Source organism: Lontra canadensis, unplaced genomic scaffold (genome assembly GCF_010015895.1).
Source record: "Lontra canadensis isolate GAN:19392208 unplaced genomic scaffold, GSC_riverotter_1.0 scaffold36, whole genome shotgun sequence".
Classification (NCBI taxonomy): domain Eukaryota; kingdom Metazoa; phylum Chordata; class Mammalia; order Carnivora; family Mustelidae; genus Lontra; species Lontra canadensis.
Genome location: NW_022631030.1, coordinates 17764210 through 17784226, shown reverse-complemented (window position 1 = coordinate 17784226; position 20017 = coordinate 17764210). Strand labels below are relative to the sequence as shown.

The window sequence follows — 20017 nt, the reverse complement described above, 5'->3', positions numbered from 1 at the left end:
TATTAATGGAAGAGCACCACTATTATAGATTTCTTATCAGGGCACTAGATCTTCCCAGATGTTTGGTTTTTGCTCTTAAAGGGTACGTGGAAAAAGAAAGGGGTGTGTGTGTGTATTATATGTGTTTATACACACACCTATGAGATATATATAGAGATGTCTATATATGTATCTATATATATATATACTGTACATCTATCTATCTATCTATCTATCTATATATATATACTATTCTTTGTGAATTCTGCTTCGTTCTTCTAGCCAGATTGCTAAAAAGAGCAAAGATTCGAAAGCATGATGGCTAGGACTTCTCATGGTTTATGCCTTTGAAGACCATAGAGTTTCTTCTGAGAAAATTGTTTCATGGATAGTCTTGTTGATGTATGGAATCCTTCAGAGATTACCTTTGACTTGCCACAGGAACTACTGAAACAGGTGTGTGGGGATATCCTCTCCACCTGTGTGCAGTCACTCTCTGACATAGTTCTGAAGCAAAATGGACCCGGGAATATGGATGAAGACCTATTTGTAAGTAATTACTTTTCTCAGACATTCCTTTCCTTTACATTGGTCAGGATTTTCTAAAAATGACTTTCTAATGTGCATTTCTAATGCTATTAGCAAGTAAAGGATTTTCCGAGCCTAGACCTTCCTTACTTTTTTTTAGAAAAATTTTTGTGTTGGTGGCCTCTTCATTTTTCTCTCATGTACTTATTATCTGGGGAAAAACTGGTTGGGATATGCTTCATCCAGCTAGAGCCTGTGAGGTACCTGATCCAACAGGGAAAACACAGTATGCACTGAAATAATAAGGTAAGAAAGTAATAAAGGGAGTATGCTCTTTGTTCTTTTGGCTTATTTGTTTGGTGTGTATTTAAATTATAATATGTCTGCTAAGCTGTTTGAGTATCAGACTGTAGAACTAGGGAATAGTGCTGAGCAGTTCTGAAGCCTTGTCTGTAATACAGAGGAGTGTTTGAAAATTGAAAATACAAGTAACCTTGGAGCAACAAGACTGTATGACATGGCACCCTGCTTTAGAAATTGTGTTGGTGCAGTTAATTTCTGTGGGCCAGTAAATGTGGAGCCAGTTTTGATTTGAGTGGCTGACCATCAACAAAACATGCTGTAGTAATTCTGACTGCCAACATCTGACACTTTGGAAAGAAAACTTTTTGATGCCCTTCAGTAGAGGCCAGCATTTCACCAGAATTGGCCATTTTTCTCATCTATTTGAAAATTAGTAGAGCACCTCTCCTCTGAGCTCTCCTCTTTGCACCTCACACTTGTACCTAGAAACTGAAGACTATGTTTAGATTTGTGAGAAGAGACCATTTGTGCTGATGTATTAATATACAACTTTAGTAATAAAAATATCATTAGGAATCCAGACATTTCAGTTCAGAGGGCTTTGATGTGTAATATGGCCCTGTCCCAGGGCTTCTAGGGGGTCTCACGCCTCTAATTTGTCTGAGCAATCACTGCCCAAACTAAGAAAAATGCTTATTATGACCAGTGAGTTTTTCCCTCTAAATTTTTTTCCAACTATTAAATATGTCATCAAAATCTTCCCTTCAGTCAAAATATATATGGAGATGTTTTGCCCTGTATCATATTGTTTACGTCACTCTTCTTTAAATAGAATTGAAATATTCCTTTAATCACTAAGATGTTTATGTTCAGCATTTTTTAAATATACATACTTTTGATTTTGGTTCAGATCGTGATCTCAGGGTAATGAGATCAAGCCCCACATTGGGCTCTGCTCTGGGCAGAGTCTGCTTAACATTCTCTCTCTCCCTCTGTCCCTCGCCCTGCTTGCACACACACATTCTCTAAAATAAGTAAGTAAATCTTAAAAAAAATAATAATAAACCTTTTACATTTTACTATTTAGCCTCACCCCTGCATTTTTAGGATGAAAAAAAAAAGCAGTGTTATTAATTATCAATTGAATGTCTTCATAAACACAGCAGCTGTGAGGAAGACAAGTTACAAGTTTTTGATAGGAGTCTAAATAGTAAACCAATCAGGCAGACAGTTTGGAAATGTGTTTTTAAAATGTAAAACAGTTTTATGCCCTTTAACTCTGGATTACTTCTAAGGAAGTAAAACAGTGTTTAAAGGTACAAAGGTATTCTTTAGAAGGAAAGCAAATAATAGTAAAGGATTAGAAATAGTGTAAATGTTTGCTAGTAGTGAAGTAAATTATGATGATATCAATAGTTCTTAACATACTTATATAGTCATTAAACATTTATTATACATATATAATATATGCTTATATATATATATATATAGTTGGGTGATTTTACCTTTTAGTGACTGAATTTTTACAGTGGCTGTATGTTTCTATGGAAAAAAAATAGTTAATTTGGGGTACAAAAAAAATTGACATGTCTTGAGCTACAGTTAATTTTTCTTTTGCCTTATTTTTACTGCAAAACCAATTCTTTTTGCAGGTGAAGTACATTTTTACCTTAGGAGATATAGCCCAGCTTTGTCCAGCCCGAGTGGAGAAGCGAGCATTCCTTCTGATTCAGTCCATTCTAGCTTCTTCTGTTGATACAGATCATCGTAAGGCACTTGAAATTATCTTCTGCATGGCTGTCTTAAGGCGTGGTTAGCCCCTGAGATACTATAAATAAGCCCTCTTTTCCTTCCTTGTAGCAACATCTTCTCAAGGTAGCAGTGAAGCCCCAGTCTTTCAGCCACTCTCCCCAGTCAGAAGCTGTGTCATGCCTTCCGTGATTAGAGCACATGCCATCATTACCTTGGGTAAGCAAGAATAACATGGGGAAAGTTCAAAACACCTAGTCTAGTTCCATGAGTAGCTTTTTGTCCTAAATAAGGCAGCCTTAGTAATGTATTACATATGCTACACTTGTATTTACTCTAGCTCTTGTGAATTTGTTAGGAGCTCCCACCTCAGAGGCATACCAGAGAGCTGATAATGAGAGCCCTTGGTTGGCAGCCGCCCAAGACAGTCAGATTCAAGACACCCCCTATAGGGAGCTTTTGGTTTTTATGTTAATTTATTACAATTATACCTGTTCCTGTTTTTGTTTTTTTAATATTCATAATGTGGCACCACGAAGTCTGTTCATCTGGAACTGTATGCCGGGTACTACACTGATTTCTGGGAATGAAAAAATTAATTTACAGTTCAGTTCATAAAAGGAAATAGATTATTTGATACCTACCAGGACTGGCAGATGAGCTAATTAATAAACATATTTCCCTATGGACTCAAATTGTTGTGAATCTCAAAAAGACTGACCTCTGTGCTGTGATTTTAATTTTGTTTTAGTATGCTTGTTTATTTTATGCTGGATAAGATTTATGAATGTTTTTTGTAATAATAGTTATTTTTCAGAAATATAAGAATTGTGAATAAGAGCAAAACATTCTCTGGGCTGCAAAAAAAAATACAAACAGGGGCACCTGGGTGGTGCAGTCAGTTAAGCTCCTGAGTTTGGCCAGGTCGTGATCTCAGGGTCCTGGGATCAAGCCCTCCCCATTCAGCAGGGAGTCTGCTTGCCCCTCTTTCCCTCTGCCTGCCTATGCTCTTTCTCTCAAATAAAAAAACAAAATTTAAAAAAAAATATACAAACGAAACTCATGTACAGCTTTCCTTCTCCTAACCGTGAACAAGAAATAAAATGAGGTGGTCATTCTTTCCTATTTACCTAATTCAGATTTCAAATTCATTATTAAACTTTTTGGCTTTAGTGGAATATGTGTATAATCAAAATAAAATGTATCATCTTCTAGATTTTATTGGTCATTTTTCAGATGAGTAGATAATTCTGAAATTCATATTTTGACTTTAAAAGGAGAATAGTTTGGGTGCCTGGGTGGCTCAGTGGGTTAAGCCTCTGCCTTCAGCTCAGGTCATGATCTCAGGGTCCTGGGATCGAGTCCCGCATTGGGTTCTCTACTCAGCGGGGAGTCTCCTTCCTTCTCTCTCTGCCTGCCTCTCTGCCTACTTGTGATCTCTCTCTCTCTCTGTCAAAATAAATGAGTAAAATCTTTAAAAAAAAAATAGTTTTACTCCAGTGAAGGAACATCTCTTAGTCTATGTCTCATAAAACCCTGGAAGGGGTAGGGGGATATTATTTTTTTAGGTGTTTTGAACGTCCTTATTTTTAGTAGCATGAGTTTGCCTGCCTTTGACCTTTTGTTTGTGATTGTTGGCATGATATTTTAACTTTGATCAAGTAAAATATATATTTTAGCAAGGTATATCTGGAGAAAATGTAGGCATAGGATTAGAGTTAAGACATCTTAATCTCTTCTGTGACAGGTAAGTTGTGCTTACAGCATGAGGATCTTGCAAAGAAGAGCATCCCGGCCCTTGTGCGAGAGCTGGAAGTGTGTGATGATGTTGCTGTTCGCAACAATGTTGTCATCGTCATGTGTGATCTTTGTATCCGGTACACTGTCATGGTGGACAAGTACATTCCCAATATCTCCATGTGTCTGAAGGATTCAAATCCATTCATCCGAAAGCAAACACTCATCTTGCTTACGAATCTCTTGCAGGTATGTCTGAGAACAGGACCTGTCATATTTTTCCTTCCACTATTTCTTTCAGGGAATATTTGAGTAACATAGGAAATGTGCTGCTCTGTAGTAGAATCCAAAAATAATCAGCCTTGGCTCTAGTTTAAAATATCACTCTTCTGATGTTCTGTACAGGCTTTTAAACAGATCGTTACTTCCTAATGTTTATTTTGGGTGTTTGTTCAGATATCCTGTCAACCAATGTGAGGTTTCATTTTTGTGAATAAATTCCATGTAGAGAAGAACACACTCAGTGGATGAGTACTTCTAGTTCCGATCCTGTCATTCTCCTTGACTTTGAACAAGTCAGTGTTTCTCGACATAACTTCTTTTGTGAAATGAGGATCATGTTTGCCTTGGCTATCTCAGAGTTGCTCTGAGAGTCTAATGAGACATTTTAGTATGCGAAAGAACTTGGTGAACTCTAAACTTAGTGAACAGAGCACTCAATATTTTTCTTGCTATCAAGAACATATGTTTAGCCTAAAGTGAAGGAGAAATAATAATTGATCTTTAAAAAGAAGGCATTTAACTAAGATGTATGTCTATTCTTGTACGTTCTACATACTTACTTTTTCATATGGTTAGATACCTGACGAAGGCACCATTGGCACTCTCCCTTTTAAAGCTATGTGCTTTGAGTCATTTCCTAATAGAGTAGATATGATGCTGTTCTACCCAAATATCCCTCCACTTGTCTTTGTGATTAACAAATGCTTTCAAGATGGTCGGAAAGTGAGTGCTAACAGACTGTGCTAATGTGCCACAGACAGAGTAAGTAGCTGACAGGTGTGATGTTAAACAAAAGAAAGTTAACAGTTGGTTTTATGAATGAATTTAGGATTTGTATATTAAAATTCATCCTTAAATAAGCTGGTTTCTCTTTATACAGGAAGAATTTGTGAAATGGAAGGGCTCTCTGTTCTTCAGATTTGTCAGCACTCTGATAGACTCACACCCAGACATTGCCAGGTAACTCTTTCCTCACATGTCAGAAAACTGAATGATTTACCTAATTTCTGGTGTATATTAGCTCTTTTCTTTAAAACTGGTTTAGAGCTGAGTTATTTAGAATTTAGTGAGCTTTTGGCAGTTGCCAGAGAATTAGCAGATTTGTAAGCTATATAACAAAGCTTTATTTTGCATATGTTTGAAAAAAATTCCCTCATCCAATTTGACCGTTAAATAATCTCAGCACTGACTACATTTGCTAACATTGTTGACTCTCCCTAAAGGAGTAACGAAGAGCAGTATATGAGTTTGTCATAGTAAATTATACGGAATTGTAGCCATTAACTGTTGACTTAACTATGTTGATTTCTAGGTCAATAAAATGCCAATTTTTTTTTTAAAGATTTTATTTATTTATTTTGACAGAGAGAGATCACAAGTAGACACAGAGGCAGGCAGAGAGAGAGAGAGAGAGAAGCAGGCTCCCTGCTGAGCAGAGAGCCCGATGCGGGACTCGATCCCAGGACCCTGAGATCATGACCTGAGCCGAAGGCAGCGGCTTAACCCACTGAGCCACCCAGGCGCCCTAAAATGCCAATTTTGATAGAGTTCATGCTTTTTAAAAGTACAGAACTTGTAAGGAAGATGTTCTGGGAATTTTAAGATAATCACGCATGTGAAATGAGAGTATACAAATTACAAGGCTTCTTGGAAATGGGTGTTTCTTGAGAATTGTTAATTCCTGTCATTCTATGTTTTTGAGGATTGTTTTCAGGAGGTTGAGGAATGATCTTAATAGAATTTTTTAACCTTGATTATGTTGCATGAATAATTCTTTTTGGAGCAGTTCTACAATTGGAAAATAGAATGTTGAATGCCATGGCAAAAGCTACCACAGTTGGGAAAAGGTCTTTATAGAGTTCATTAGCTATAAATAGCTTATAATAGTGGTTCTAAATATGGTCACCTGTGATTTACTCTGACTTCCATGGAAGAATTTCTGTTCGGTTTTCTTTGGGTATAATTTTCCAAGGAGGAATATTTCACATAATAAACTAGTAGAAGGTTAACATTCTAATTAATGCTATCTAGAGTCAGAAATAAAAAGCTGAGACTATTACTTTTTCTTTGTTTATATAACTGAGAAAGGACCAAAATAATGATGTAATACCCTCTTACCTTTACTTTGCTACCATAAGACTGGCTCTCCTGGCTCTCTCCTCTCTACAATGTATAGCCCAGAGGCAACTATAATTAGAAGTGTTGAGAGGCTTTCATGTGATGAGCCAGTGAGGTGAGACCTACCCTTCTAGGTTTACTCCCTTTTCTCAGCCTCGTTACATGTATGTGAACAAGAGCATTGGTCAGTATGTAACATACACAGAACCCATTATAGAGGTGATCAGAGAGGTACCTGAATGGCTCAGTTGGTTAAAGAGCTACATTGGCTCAGGTCACGATCTCAGGGCCCTGGACTTGAGCCCCACGTTGGGCTCCCTGCTCATTGGAGAGCCTGCTTCTCCCTCTGCCTGCTGCTCCCCCTGCTTGTGCTCTCTCTTTGTCTCGGTCAAATGAGTAAATGAAATCTTAAAAAAAAAAAGTGATCAGAGCATGAATCAGAAAGAAATTAGAAGGATAGATAGGGGGGTGCCTGGGTGGCTCAGTGGGTTAAAGCCGCTGCCTTCGGCTCACGTCATGATCCCAGGGTCCTGGGATCGAGCCCCGCATCGGGCTCTCTGCTCAGCAGGGAGCCTGCTTCCCCCTCTTTCTCTGCCTGCCTCTCTGCCTACTTGTGATCTCTGTCTGTCAAGTAAATAAATAAAATCTTAAAAAAAAAAGAAGGATAGATAGGTATTTACACTGTAGTAAGATTATCAATGCAGTATTCTGATAACTTTCCTTTTAAATCTTTCCATTGTATCTCCATATTCTGTGTTTGTTTAAACCACGTGGCTTAAATGTGGGCCCTGATTTTCAGCTTTGCTAAGCTAATGATTACCTTTATTAACTGTAATTTTAAATTAGTCTGCTCCCTTATTTTTAGGTCAGGCCTATCTGCTTGTATGAAACACATTAATTTTCCATACATGTCTGCTAATACAGTCTTCTAAAGACTATAGTGGCACAGCCTGATGCATTTATTTCTGGCCTAGGTGGATTTCCTGAAGATTCTTGCATGAGCAAATTTGAGTGACATTTTTAATTGGTCATATACACCCACTAAAGTTTAGGGTCTGCAAAATTGTATGATGTATGATGTATCCAGCTTTCCACACAGATGTTGCTGCCTATTGTGTTGCCTTCTCTCAGGTTAGGAGCTCTCAACTGTGCCTAATCTCTCCCTTGCTCTCTTTGAATTGCTCCTCCCTCAAGATGCTCTCCCCCTTCCCCAAAGAAGGAGCCACAGAATCCTGAGAAGATGAATGTGCCCTAACCTCCCCATATGTGCCCTGGCCTTGTGCATCCGCTGACTGACTCAGCACCCCCTTCCCCCGGTTCCTGGGGAGCCTTTCCTATGACCATTAACATCAATAAAACCTCCTGTCTGCAGTGGAAAGAAAAAAAAAATTCCCTCTGCCCACTAGGTGGTGTCCTTGTAGTACAGCAGTCAAGAGGTGAGAGGTAAAAAGTGGTTGGGGCTTAACTGGGGAAATGCCACAGAAGCGTCACAAGGCAAGGCCAGAGAGGTTCAAGGCAAAAGAGTGACTAAGATAGCAATTGAGTCAGTAAAGAAAGTGAGGACGGACTGGTTGGAAGAAGAGGAAGCAACTGAGCATGTCAAGGGGTTAGTGAAGTTGTAGAACAAATGCGGTGGGAAGAGGGGGTGTCAGAAAGCTGGAAGGATGTGTGCGGTCATGAAGTAGATTATCTTACATCAGAAGTGGGTGTTCTGGATGTAGTGACATGGTTCAGGATGGGGATGCATGGGAGGGTCACTAGAGTTGATGAAATCAGAAAAATAGAAAGTTAGGGGTTAATTGGGGTTATCTGTATGGACATTGGAGATTCTCTGAGAAATTGTCTAAGTCCATTCAGGCAACTATAGCAAAATCCTGGGGGTACCTAGGTGGCTCAGTCTGTTAGGCATCTGCCTTCAGCTTGGTTGTGATCCCAGGGTCCTGGGATCAAGCCCCACATCAGGCTCCCAGCTCACCAGGAAGCCTGCTTCTTTCTCTCCCTCCACCTGCTGCTCCCTTTGCTGTGGTCTCTCTTTTTCTGTCAAATAAATAAATAAAATATTTAAAAAAAAAAAAACCACAGGGGGCACCTGGGTGGCTCAGTGGGTTAAAGCCTCTGCCTTCGGCTCAGGTCATGATCCCAAGGTCCTGGGATCAAGCCCCGCATCAGGATCTCTGCTCAGGAGGGAGCCTGCTTCCTTCTCTTTCTCTGCCTGCCTCTCTGACTACTTGTGATCTCTGTCTGTCAAATAAGTAAATAAAATCTTTAAAAAAATACCACAGACTGAGTAGCTTATAAACAACAGAAATTTCTTTCTTAAAGTTTAGAAGTTAGAAGTCTGAAACCAGGTCGCCAGCATGATTGGGTTCTGGTGAATGAAGGTCGTCTTCCAGATAGCAGGCTTCTCGTTGTGTCTTCATGTGGCAGAAGGGACAAGGGATCTTTCCAGGGCATCTTTTATAAGGACACTAATCTCATTCAGTAATCCCAAAGGCCCAGTCTTCTAATACTGTTTCCTTAGGGGCTAGGTTCTCAACATAGGAATGGGGTTGGTGGAGACACAAACATTCAGACCACAGAAGTGTTGTTGGGATTTGGAATGGAGAAAACTAGGAAGCAGTTACCAAGCAGTGAGAGACAAAATTTAGCCAGATCCTCAGTAGAGGAGGCTATGTACTGTTATGTGGGCTAGGTGGAGGACTCCAGCCCTCCTTTCCTCCCAGGCTGTTTGAAACCTGGATTTGGATTCTTAGTAAGAGAGTAACAACCGTTTTATAAAAGATTATTATGACTCAGATTTAGCTGGTCGTCTTTTTGTTTTTTGTGTAATGTAATTAATGCTGTGTAAAATGTCTAGACAACATCCCTGAATTGGTGGTGTGATTATGTACGGTTCCTTTTAATTGTCCGGTTCCTTTCAGTTGTCCTGAGGGATGAGAAGAGGTGGGAAAGGAAATTGAGTTCTTCGGAAGGTGTCTTTGGAAGTGTTAAAGTTTTCTGTTTTAGGTATCTGAAAAGTGTTGTCCTCTGCCACTCTAAAAGGAATGCTCCAGGAAACATTCCTTAGACTGTTCATTTATTTTAACTTTTCAGCTGACAAAAAAATCCCAAATTCTCTCTCTTCCCCAGTTTATCAAGCTAGAAAGATCGGTAAGTGTAAGGCTAAATTGTGTCCTTTTAGTCCCAGTAAATGTAATAGCAAGACGAGTGCTGAATGTTACCCATTGACTCTGGGTTCTGGCTTCTCATGATGCAAAGCCCTTTAACTCTGCTTCCAGCCCTGAGCATGTGAATCTTTTGCATAATTTGTGTTACTCTTGGATTTATCTGTATACTTGGTTAAGCCAGTTACTCACTAGGGGGTAGACTGCAGTATCTTGCCCATCAGTTACCTTTACTGGTATGTATTCTTGACCTAAATTCTGAGTAGATGAACATTGGAGATCAAGTCCAAGCTCACAAATTGAAGCTCACGGTAGCCCCTCTTCTTGCAGAAGGGTACTGGATTCTGTCTAATCTTATTTTGACATGAATGATTTCAGATACGAGGAGAAAATGCAGGTAGTTGTAAGACTGCTATGCCATTGTAGGTTAACTGTAATAAAGGGAGGTAAAGTCTTGTTTCTAGGGAAATGGTTTTTGTTTACTTAATGATTTTCTCCACTCTTGGTCACAGATAGCTTACCAGAGTAACCCTTGTTTAGAAAGAACTTCACCTGATGCTGTGACCTTGTTTGCCCTTCAGCCAGGTCTACAAAACAGTAGTTTGTGTAGAACATACCAGTTGCTCCTAGATCAGCAGGGGCATCTAGCTGGCCTTATATGAACTTCTCCTAAGGGAATTCCCTTTACAAAATAGAGTTTTGTTGGTTTTGTGTTAGGCTGTTCCCTTATTTCCTAGGTAAGTGGTCAGAGTGCCGCTTTTTGCCGTGGAGCTTTTTCCTAGGTTTACTTCAGTCAAGTTTCCAGAACTACCTACTCTGAGTCATAATCAATGTGTATTCTTTGAATACAAAGTGATTTTAATATTAGCCTTAGGAGGACCGTTAGGGGAAGGTGACTCTCCCGCAAGTCCTGTGCTTCCGAAAGCCAAGAATCACTTTGGGTTATCCTCGTCATTGCTCCTCCCTCCTTGAGAGCTAACTGGTGCCCCTGTGTAGGTGGAAATTGGATTTAACTCTGAAATGAAATTAAAACATTGGTCTAGACAGTATAAATGGATCAGAGCCAGCCCTGCACCACCCCGTGCTGACCCCTGAGCAAATGCTCGTGCCTTGGCTTTCTCTCCCCTACTAGATAAACTGTCTAGGGCCTACAGTTGGCTTTTGTCCATATACATTTGGCTTTGGAAACCACTAGTGTTTTGCCTTTCAGATTGGCACAGGGTTGGTGACATCTGTGTCTTATTGGGTGGCCTGGTATGTGCATGTCAGATGCCTCTTCTAGGTTTGGGGCCACAGGAGAAAGGAGAGTGCCTGGGGCTTGCTGATGGGTCCAAGGCTCAGTGAGAGTGCTTCACTGTCTGTGCTGACCCAAACTTTGAGGCTCTTATAACTAATCCCAGTTCTTGAAGAAGTCCCAATTACAAAAGTTGGTTTTTGTTCATTATTGTGGACAACACACCTCAATTTGAAGTGGGGGAAGCCAAGTGTTCATTTTCAGGTGGTGGTTTGTTGTTGCATCAGCTATAAGGACCACAGAATTCTACTTGAAGAGCAGTTTGGGGTCGGTTGGTTGTTTTCCTGCATTTGAAATATAGCTGAATAATAACACCTTGTTAGAATTTTGAAAGGAATCCAGGTAGAAGAAGCCTTTATGCTCTTGAGCAAGGACAGACAAAAGAAGCTAAATTTGTATCTTGCTTTTGGTCTGAATGAAGTTGTGTATTGGGATAGATTTTGTATCCCTTTCCCTTATTCATAGCTTCCCCTGGCACCTGTGTTTTTGGTGTAATTTGAGAGGCTGTCTGCAAACAGGAATTGGGTCTCTTTCTTTCTCTTTTCTCCCCTCTTCTCTCTAGTTTTGGGGAGTTTTGCCTGGCTCACCTGTTACTGAAGAGGAACCCTGTCATGTTCTTCCAGCACTTCATTGAGTGTATCTTCCACTTCAATAACTACGAGAAGCATGAGAAGTATAACAAGTTTCCCCAGTCAGAGAGGTCAGTGGAGCTCTCTGGAAGGGCTAGGCAAAACAGTGGGAGGTGGGCAGCTGCTTTGTACAAGTGATGAGGCACAGACCCCAGCCCCAGCACTCTGTGTGGCGGGCCTGCCCTCTCTGGGCAAAGTGACCTGAGACACTTTGCCCTGTGATAGTGTCCTGAGGGAAGTGCCTCCAGGAAGCACTGTCCTCTGATCTGTGCACTTACACCTTGGGTAGACAACTTTTAGGATGCTGCAAACTGCTGTTGAAATTGTACCCTTGTACCCTTGTCCATGTGATGTGGTAAAATTGTCCTGTTTCACCATAGAGAGAAGCGGCTCTTTTCACTGAAGGGAAAGACAAATAAGCAGAAACGAATGAAAATCTACAAATTTCTTCTGGAACACTTCACAGATGAACAGCGATTCAATATCACTTCTAAAATCTGTCTTAGTATTTTGGGTAGGCCTCATGTGTTTGGGATAAAATGTATATTTAAAAATGAAATGCCTCGTGGCTAATGGCTCAGCAGATCTGTAGCAAATGAGACCCTGATATTATGGGAAGACCCCGTTTTTTTCCTTCTTTGACATCAGCTGTGCCCAGGCAGACCCCCACTCGAAGCCAAGATGGGCCCTCCTAGCTGTGTGGGATACCCTTCCCCCCTGGGGCTGGACTATTTCTCAGAAGCTGATCTTTTGTGCTCTTTTCTCAGCATCCTTTGCTGATGGCATCCTGCCCCTAGACATGGAAGCCAGTGAATTGCTCTCAGATACATTTGAGGTCCTCAGCTCAAAGGAGATCAAGCTTTTGGCCATGAGATCTAAAGCAGATAAGGACCTCCTTTTAGAAGAAGATGACACAGCCTTGGCCAGTGCAGTCATGCAGGAAGCTCAGAAGAGGCTCATCTCGCAAGTGAGTTGTCATTCCGTAAATGGGCCTGGTTATACTCCTGTGTTCCTCCGTCCACCCCTTGGTTCCTGGTGGTCTACCTCACTTTTATTCTCACCCATGGCCTTAACACTTATCCTAGTGATGATGATTCTGCCTCTGTTTCTAGCTCCACCTTCTCTCATGGCTTGAGCCCATCTCATTTGTCTGCTTGGATGTGCCACAGGCATCTCAAACTTCCTCTGTCAAAACTGAGTTACTCCTCTTTTCTTCTTCCTCTTTGTCTCTTCTCTCACTGTCTTTATTGTGGGGAAACAAACCATTATCTACCAAGTTGTAACCCAGTACCACCCCAGTCTGGAGTCTGGCATGCCAAATGCATGCTTCCTTTGGCCAGAGTATCCAAATTGGGATCAGACTAATTTAGAATGGCACTTAATGGCCATAGTCCTCACCAGGGTCCAGTCTTAAACTAGCCTTGATCACTAGGCTGTATTTCCCACTTGAGTCCTGAGAGCTTTGGACCCTAAAGAAATAGACCTTGATGCCATCCAGTGTGTCCCTAGATGCTGTCCATTTTATCTCACAAACCCATCTCTCTCACCCATTCTTCACTTATTTAAACTGGTGCCGTTCCCGGTGGTTTCCTCACTCAACACCCTTTGTGTCTCTAGTTTCTTTCTGGTTCAGGCTGTGTACCACCTTGCTGCCCCAGCAGTTTTTCTTAAGGACAAATTTGATCATTTTATTCTCCTGCTTAAAAGAGACTAGAGGAAGATTGGCTGCAGAGGGCAGCAGGGAACTTTCAGAGTGATGGATTACGGATGATTACGCAGATTGTGGTATTGGTTACTCACTCTATACTGTTGTCAGATGCGTCAAACTTAACATGGGTAAATTTTATTGCATATAATTTATACCTCACCACTGCTACCTTTAGGTGTAGTTTGGTGGCTTCCTATCATCTTCTGAATAAAATCCTTATTATTCTCCCAGGCACATGGAACTCTTGGGTATCCATGCTGTCCCTGCGCCTCCCGTCTCCATGCTCCCCTCCCTGACCCCTCCATTCCAGGCCCCTGTTGGTTCCTCAAGTGGGAGGTGTGTGCTCCTGCTGTTTGCCTTTGCACACTGTCTGCCCGCCTGCAGGGCCTCTCCCACCCTGTCCTCATTTCCTGCTGCCACATTCCTACATCTTTTCAAAAGATTCACCTGCCTACGTAGGCATCCCTCTTTTGTAAGTTGCTCACCATCCTGCCACTTGTCACACCATGTCATACATCATAGCACACAGCCTGGTCTAGAAGTAGCTTGAAGGCAAGAATTCTTGGCTTCATGTTTATATCCCCACAGGTTAACTTTGTGTCTGGTACAAAGAAGGCATTTGATAATATTTATTGAGTTGCATGCATTTAAACCACATTTTAAGGCCATCCCTATACTTACCATCTGCTCAGACTCATATTTATTAAAGTGTTTATTTCTCTACCGATCGAACTTCTATTTCAGGAACTGATAAGCCTTTTTAGAAATGGTGATTTACAAGCAAGGAACATATACTAGTGACTTTAAATAAGAAGAAAAAGAATACTTTCCAAATCCAGAAGGATAAATCTTTCTACATATGTTGGCTACTATATTGATTATTTTTAATTCTAAGAGATTTATTAGAAAATACCTATGGTTAGTGATGATTCATGGTAAGAATATGAAGGCATGGTCAAATCAGGTACTATATAAATACATAAACCTTTTCTAAATGTGTGCAAAGTTATACACACAAAAAGAGAGAAATATAACACTGACTCTTTCATGCTTAGACATTCTCAACCATTTGTCATTTCACAGCAGGAATACAAAATGTCCCTTTTGAGTAGCCAGAAGTGAACTCATTTTTATTCCAAAGGGAGGATGCCGAGTAGAAGAATTGACTGGATCCGAGATGGGTTTGTGTAGAGGTTTAGAGCTTATTGTCAACTTATTCATCCTATTTCTAATTCCTGTTTCTTGTTTAGAAAATAAGAATAGCATTTGCCCCCATCCTACTTCACAAAGCCTTCTGAGTATTTTGAGGTAATGCTTATAAAGTCTCCAGGACAAAGGTGCTAGAGTTCCCAGCATCATCATAAAAGATAAACAAGAAGCCTTTGTAGTACTATATAGCTCAGCCATGCAGAGGGAGCTAGGTGGAGAAGCCTTTGTCTCAGAACTTTATCCATCTAAAACATGCCTTTGTTTGTGTTCCTACAGGTTCAGAAGAAGAATTTTATAGAAAATATTATTCCAATAATCATCTCCCTGAAGACCGTACTAGAGAAAAATAAGATCCCAGCTTTGCGGGAACTCATGACCTATCTCAGGGTAAAAGATGACTTTGTGCTTTGTGGACTCTGTCTCCTGCCTCTAGCTCATTACTCAGGATCTGTCACAGTTATGATGGTGTAGTTGGTCAGTGAACACAGGAACTCAGAATGCTACAAAACCAGCTTTATATTTTTTTAGAATCAGACCAGCCAAACAGGCCTTTGACTGTTGGGGAGAACAGAGAGAGTGTTTGACCATAGGTTCTACAGAAGCTGGTTCTTGCCTTTTTCATGCTGTTGAGTTTATGAAGGGCTGACTCACTGTGCTGAGTCTGTGTGTCCTTGATGCCAGTTTGGAGATTCAGTTTTGAAGGCTTTCTCAACTGGGGTCAAGTACAAAGCCTTCATCTTAGTCATTCTGGGGAGGGATAAAGTGAAATTGGGCATCATGTTCAGTTTGGGGATGTTTGCCTTTAACACTGCCTCCACATCAGGAAATAACAGTGGGTTTGGGGCGCACTGATGGGGGCTGGGCCACCATCACTGGTGGCATCCGAGGCCATGAGAAATGGTCTAAGCACTCAGAATATGTAGAACTGCTGTGCAGACATAAATGAGGCACCCCGACCTTTCTGGTAAAATTTTTCTATCAGAAATAATGGAACTTTTTTTTTTTCCTTTCTCTGTTTACACGATGCTATTTTCTTCCTCAAGAAATGCTAAAAAAATTTTTTTCAATAAGGGCTACAACCAAATTACATTTAATGTAAATTCTTCAAATAGCTCTTTAAACTAAAGGAAGTTAAGGTAGGAAAGATAGGCTCATTGTGTGGACAAAATGAGAACTTCCAGTCATTCTTATGCTTTTATTGCCCTGACTGTTTTAAAGCTCTGAGAGGGAAAAAAAGTTTAGATCCTCAATAAACTACTTAAAGGCTTATGAACAATAAGTATCCCCTGTTTCTGAGCACACGCCCAGAGGATGGCCACACAGTTGCCTTATTTGAGCAGCACAGTGCTCGTGCATTGGCAGCCTTCTGTGAAAGCAGCTCCAGCCGTCCTCTCCCCCCGCCTGTGCAGCCCTCTCTTCATGGTACCTGGAAGTGTTCATAGATTTCCTACCTTTTGTTAGGACTTCCCTTGCAGGTAGGGCTACGATAAATCTTTTCCCTCTGATACTGTTAGATGAAATGGTTTCTTCCTCTTAGCAAAGAGGCCTGGTCCCTGGCATCTCCCTGTAAGGCCTGAGAGTGTTCTTAGCCTTGTATGATGGAAGCTCTTCTGTCCTATCTTCAGAGGAAGACAGAACAATGGGATTAGAGCTAGAGTTGCAGTCCTCTGAGAAAGCTAGTGTAGACAGATGAGCAACTTTTAGACTGCACAGCTTCCTGTAACTTGCTTCAGAGGTCCTGTCAGAGCCAGGACAGTGCCATATATCACCTGCCCATCGAACCTCTGACTTGAATTGCTAAAGGACCTGCCTCAGTGACACTACAGAAGCCTTTAAACTGGTAGTGACCCAGAGCGAAGCCCGATCACCTAGCTACATCACTATCCCCATCCCTACTTTCAGGAATGGATAAGGGGTAGCTTATTAGTGGCAGGTCTGTGCCCTTGTATAAGACCTGCTTTAGGCTCAGATTGTGTGATTCTGTTTTCTTTCTTCCTCATCAGGATCCTGGGAAACTGCCTGTTGAGTGGTGGTTAGACAGGACGCTCCCTAAGAGATCAGAACTGATAGTTAATCTCTCAAGTCATGCTTACTGGCTCCTGTGGTCAATACGAGTGTAATTGGCATTTCCCAGGACAGTACCATCATGTTATTTAACTTGTTGGTTGATGTACCAGAAATAAGTCTGCTCTCAACAAAACACATCTTATTATTCCTGTTAATACTTATAAGGTTGTGTTGCAGAGCTTATGTATTTATTCAAGAAAACACTAAAAGATGCCTCTGGGTCTGTTTTAGGAGGTGATGCAGGATTACCGTGATGAAATAAAGGATTTCTTTGCATTAGACAAGCAGCTGGCATCAGAACTTGAATACGACATCAAGAAGTACAACGAGCAGCTAGCGCAGGAGCAGGAGCTGGCGGGACAAGCAGATGTGAGTGGGGTAGCTTACAGGGCCAGGGGGACACAAAGAGCACAAGTAGCATGTGACCCTCCTCTCCAGTCTGCCTTCGACTGCCAGCTTTTCCCAGTGCTTCTTGAAACCCACATAGGAGCCGAGGTTGGTTGGAACAAGACCTTTTGGGTTGCCGGTTGTGGATCGCTTTGTGTTCCTTTGCCACGTGTGCCACACAGATTATTTGATCAGAGAGGCTTCCCTTCCCTCATGGCCAGGCCGCGTGAATTTTTCTGGAAAGTCATCCTAGTAATACTTGGGGGCCATATGTGAATGCCCAAAAAAGCAAGCTGGTGGTTGGGTTATTTAATGTGTGATTCTAGTGATCATAGCTAACTAGATCCCTCTAGGTGTCTCAGTTTGTTTGTGGTCCTGCTCCCTGTGTGCCCCTGTTCAGGACAAAATGTGGCTTGGGGTATTTCTAGTAAGCTGCTGTTCACTTCCAGACAAAGTGTGGTCACTTCTCTGAGAAATCCAGATAGATCTGCTGCATTAAAAACTGATGAAGGCAAACTAAATCCTTTTTCTCTTTAATGCCATAGCATCTGCCATAACTTTCTGAAGAGAAAGTTCTACTTGCCCAGGGCTGATATGGTGCTCAGGGCATGTAAAGTTTCCATAAAAAAAAAAAAAAAAAAAAAAGTTTCAGTAGGTAAATAGTCTTTATTTCTGTTCTCTGACAGGTTGCCCCGAGTTCGGAAGTAATGCCAGCTCTTGCTGGCCAGGAAGGTGCCACTGTGCCTGCTGCTGCTACCCTGCCCTCAACACCCAGGGCGGCTGCTGGCCAAGCACCGCCTCTATCTCCTTCCCTTGAGTCTGGGCTATTGAAGGGGTTCATGCCCAAAGGCAGGTATGGAGCTGGTGCATCAGGATTGGGGCAGACTGCCTCTCACCACATTCTCCATGATATCTGTGCCTTCCCCACTGGGTGTTTCATGAACACTTCCTCCAGGCTCCTCTCCTTCAGATTTGCAATGAGTGTGGTTGAGGGTGCACCTGAGAGGCAGAGGGTGGTGACTCCAGCATTTTCACCCTCCTCTCTGCGTGTCTGTGGCATGTTTTCTTCTACAGGCCCATGTCCCTGAGCACCATCGCAATCCTGAATTCTGTCAAGAAAGCTGTGGAGTCTAATAGCAGGCACCGGAGTCGGAGCACAGGAGCGTTGCCATTCCCATTAAGCTCTCAAAGCCTGGACAAAATGTGCAATCGTGGTAAGCCCCAAGTGGCTCCAGGGGCTGAAAGAAGTGCTGGATTTTGTATCTCCGACACAGTGAGGTTACAGATGAAAATACAGAACAGGCCTCCCTCTTATCCTTTTCTAAGTGATTTCTGTTTTCTTATCTTTAAAATAAACAACTTTGGGCATTTGGGATTCTGGGTAAGAAGAGATTTGAAAAAGAGAGTAAAGTGGAAAACTCATCCATTAGTGTTCATTTTCCCCATCTTTCTACTCCCCACACACATGCGTTTTGCCTTATTTATAAAGTTGTAATCTTAGTGAGCATTTTTGGTTTGTAATCTACTTCCCTACACATACTGACAATAATAGTGAACATTTGCTCATGAACTTTTCTTTCCTAACTTTTCTCCCTGTGGCTTCGTGGCATTCTATCTTGTGAAAGTACTGAAACCTATTTACTATTACCCTCTTCTTGGAAATATAGGTGTTTTTCAATTCTTTGAAGTAATGTCACAATAAAGTATATAATCTTTAGGATTGATTCCCAGCACTCAGAGGCCATGGATATTTTTAAAGCCTTTGCTCAGGTTGCCTTCTGTAATTCCCTGTGGTTGTACATTGATGGGAGCAAGTGGTGCACCGGTGTCTGTTTTCATACTTCGAAACATTGGTCTAACAATTTCCTTTCTTCTTTGCCAGGCTTTATAGATCAAAACTGGTGATGGTTTTAATTTCCTTTTCTTTGAATCCTAGTGAAAATGGGCATTGTTTCTCATGTTTATAATTTTTTTGATATCTTCCTGAATTACTTCATTATAAGAACACTTTATTTGGGATATTAACTTTATCATAGATCTTGCTAATCATGTTGGGGCTTTTTTTGGACAGCTAAAACTTCCCTGTTTTGTCCTAGCAAACTCCTACAGCCTGGAGCAGGAGTCCAGTGGAGCTGTGGACCACGTAACTAAACGAGCGATCAGTACTCCCGAGAGTAAGTACTCCTGTGACAAGCCAGCTTCTGCTAAGTCTCTCCTCAGCCACTGTGTGTCTGCAGGAGCTGCAATAAGACTCCTTCTCTTGAATGAAAGGTCTTGTACTAGATGAAGGCACTCCTTGTGGTCCACAACATTGTGGTGCCTTGTCACATGGTGTCTCATGATAATTGTAACTCAACAGCCCAGGAACTAGCTGAATGTAAGTCAAGCGCTCTTCTAAGTGCTTTCACAGGCACGAACTCAGTTAAACTCCCAGCCATCCGTGAGGATCCCTGTTTGACAGATGGGGAGGCTGAGGTACAACTTCCCTTGGCAGCACCATGCTTGCCATTCTAGAGCCAGCACTTGGGCACTCCTGCCTGCCTCGGGCAGCCCTGCTTTGTAGCTGTCACATGTTGATGCTGGCGTGCTACATGGACGTCATCGAGGCCAGCTCCAGAGCCAAGCTGAGCGAGCCTTCGGGTTCAGTGGCCTATTGAGGACCCCCCCACCAGCTGTGTCGAGAACCTCTGTCTTCTCACTCCCATTGGGTGGTTTTTCTAATCTTCTGTTATTTCCTATTATTTCAAAGTCAAGGTGAGTTAGAAGTATAGAGGATTTTTTTCCTATTACCTTGTTTTATACCTTCTTACTGTCCACAGCATGTCTCAGTGTGCCTCCTGCCTCTTCCCTCTTAACCTCCCCC

The 20017-nt window shown here is 41.6% G+C and overlaps 1 protein-coding gene across 2 annotated transcripts in view; it reads left to right on the top strand.

The window, feature by feature from the left end:
- Positions 1-20017, top strand: part of NCAPD3 (non-SMC condensin II complex subunit D3) — a 64790-nt gene that overhangs the window by 39521 nt on the left and 5252 nt on the right. The window contains exons 20-32 of one of the 2 annotated variants that reach the window (XM_032868968.1): positions 421-528; positions 2463-2577; positions 2671-2778; positions 4307-4545; positions 5459-5538; positions 11717-11854; positions 12164-12297; positions 12551-12750; positions 14977-15087; positions 16999-17136; positions 17841-18007; positions 18229-18368; positions 19251-19328. In XM_032868968.1, coding sequence (XP_032724859.1) covers positions 421-528; positions 2463-2577; positions 2671-2778; positions 4307-4545; positions 5459-5538; positions 11717-11854; positions 12164-12297; positions 12551-12750; positions 14977-15087; positions 16999-17136; positions 17841-18007; positions 18229-18368; positions 19251-19328 — 1756 coding nt within the window. The remainder of the gene's footprint in view (positions 1-420; positions 529-2462; positions 2578-2670; positions 2779-4306; positions 4546-5458; positions 5539-11716; positions 11855-12163; positions 12298-12550; positions 12751-14976; positions 15088-16998; positions 17137-17840; positions 18008-18228; positions 18369-19250; positions 19329-20017) is intronic. The other variant, XM_032868969.1, reaches the window with a different exon arrangement.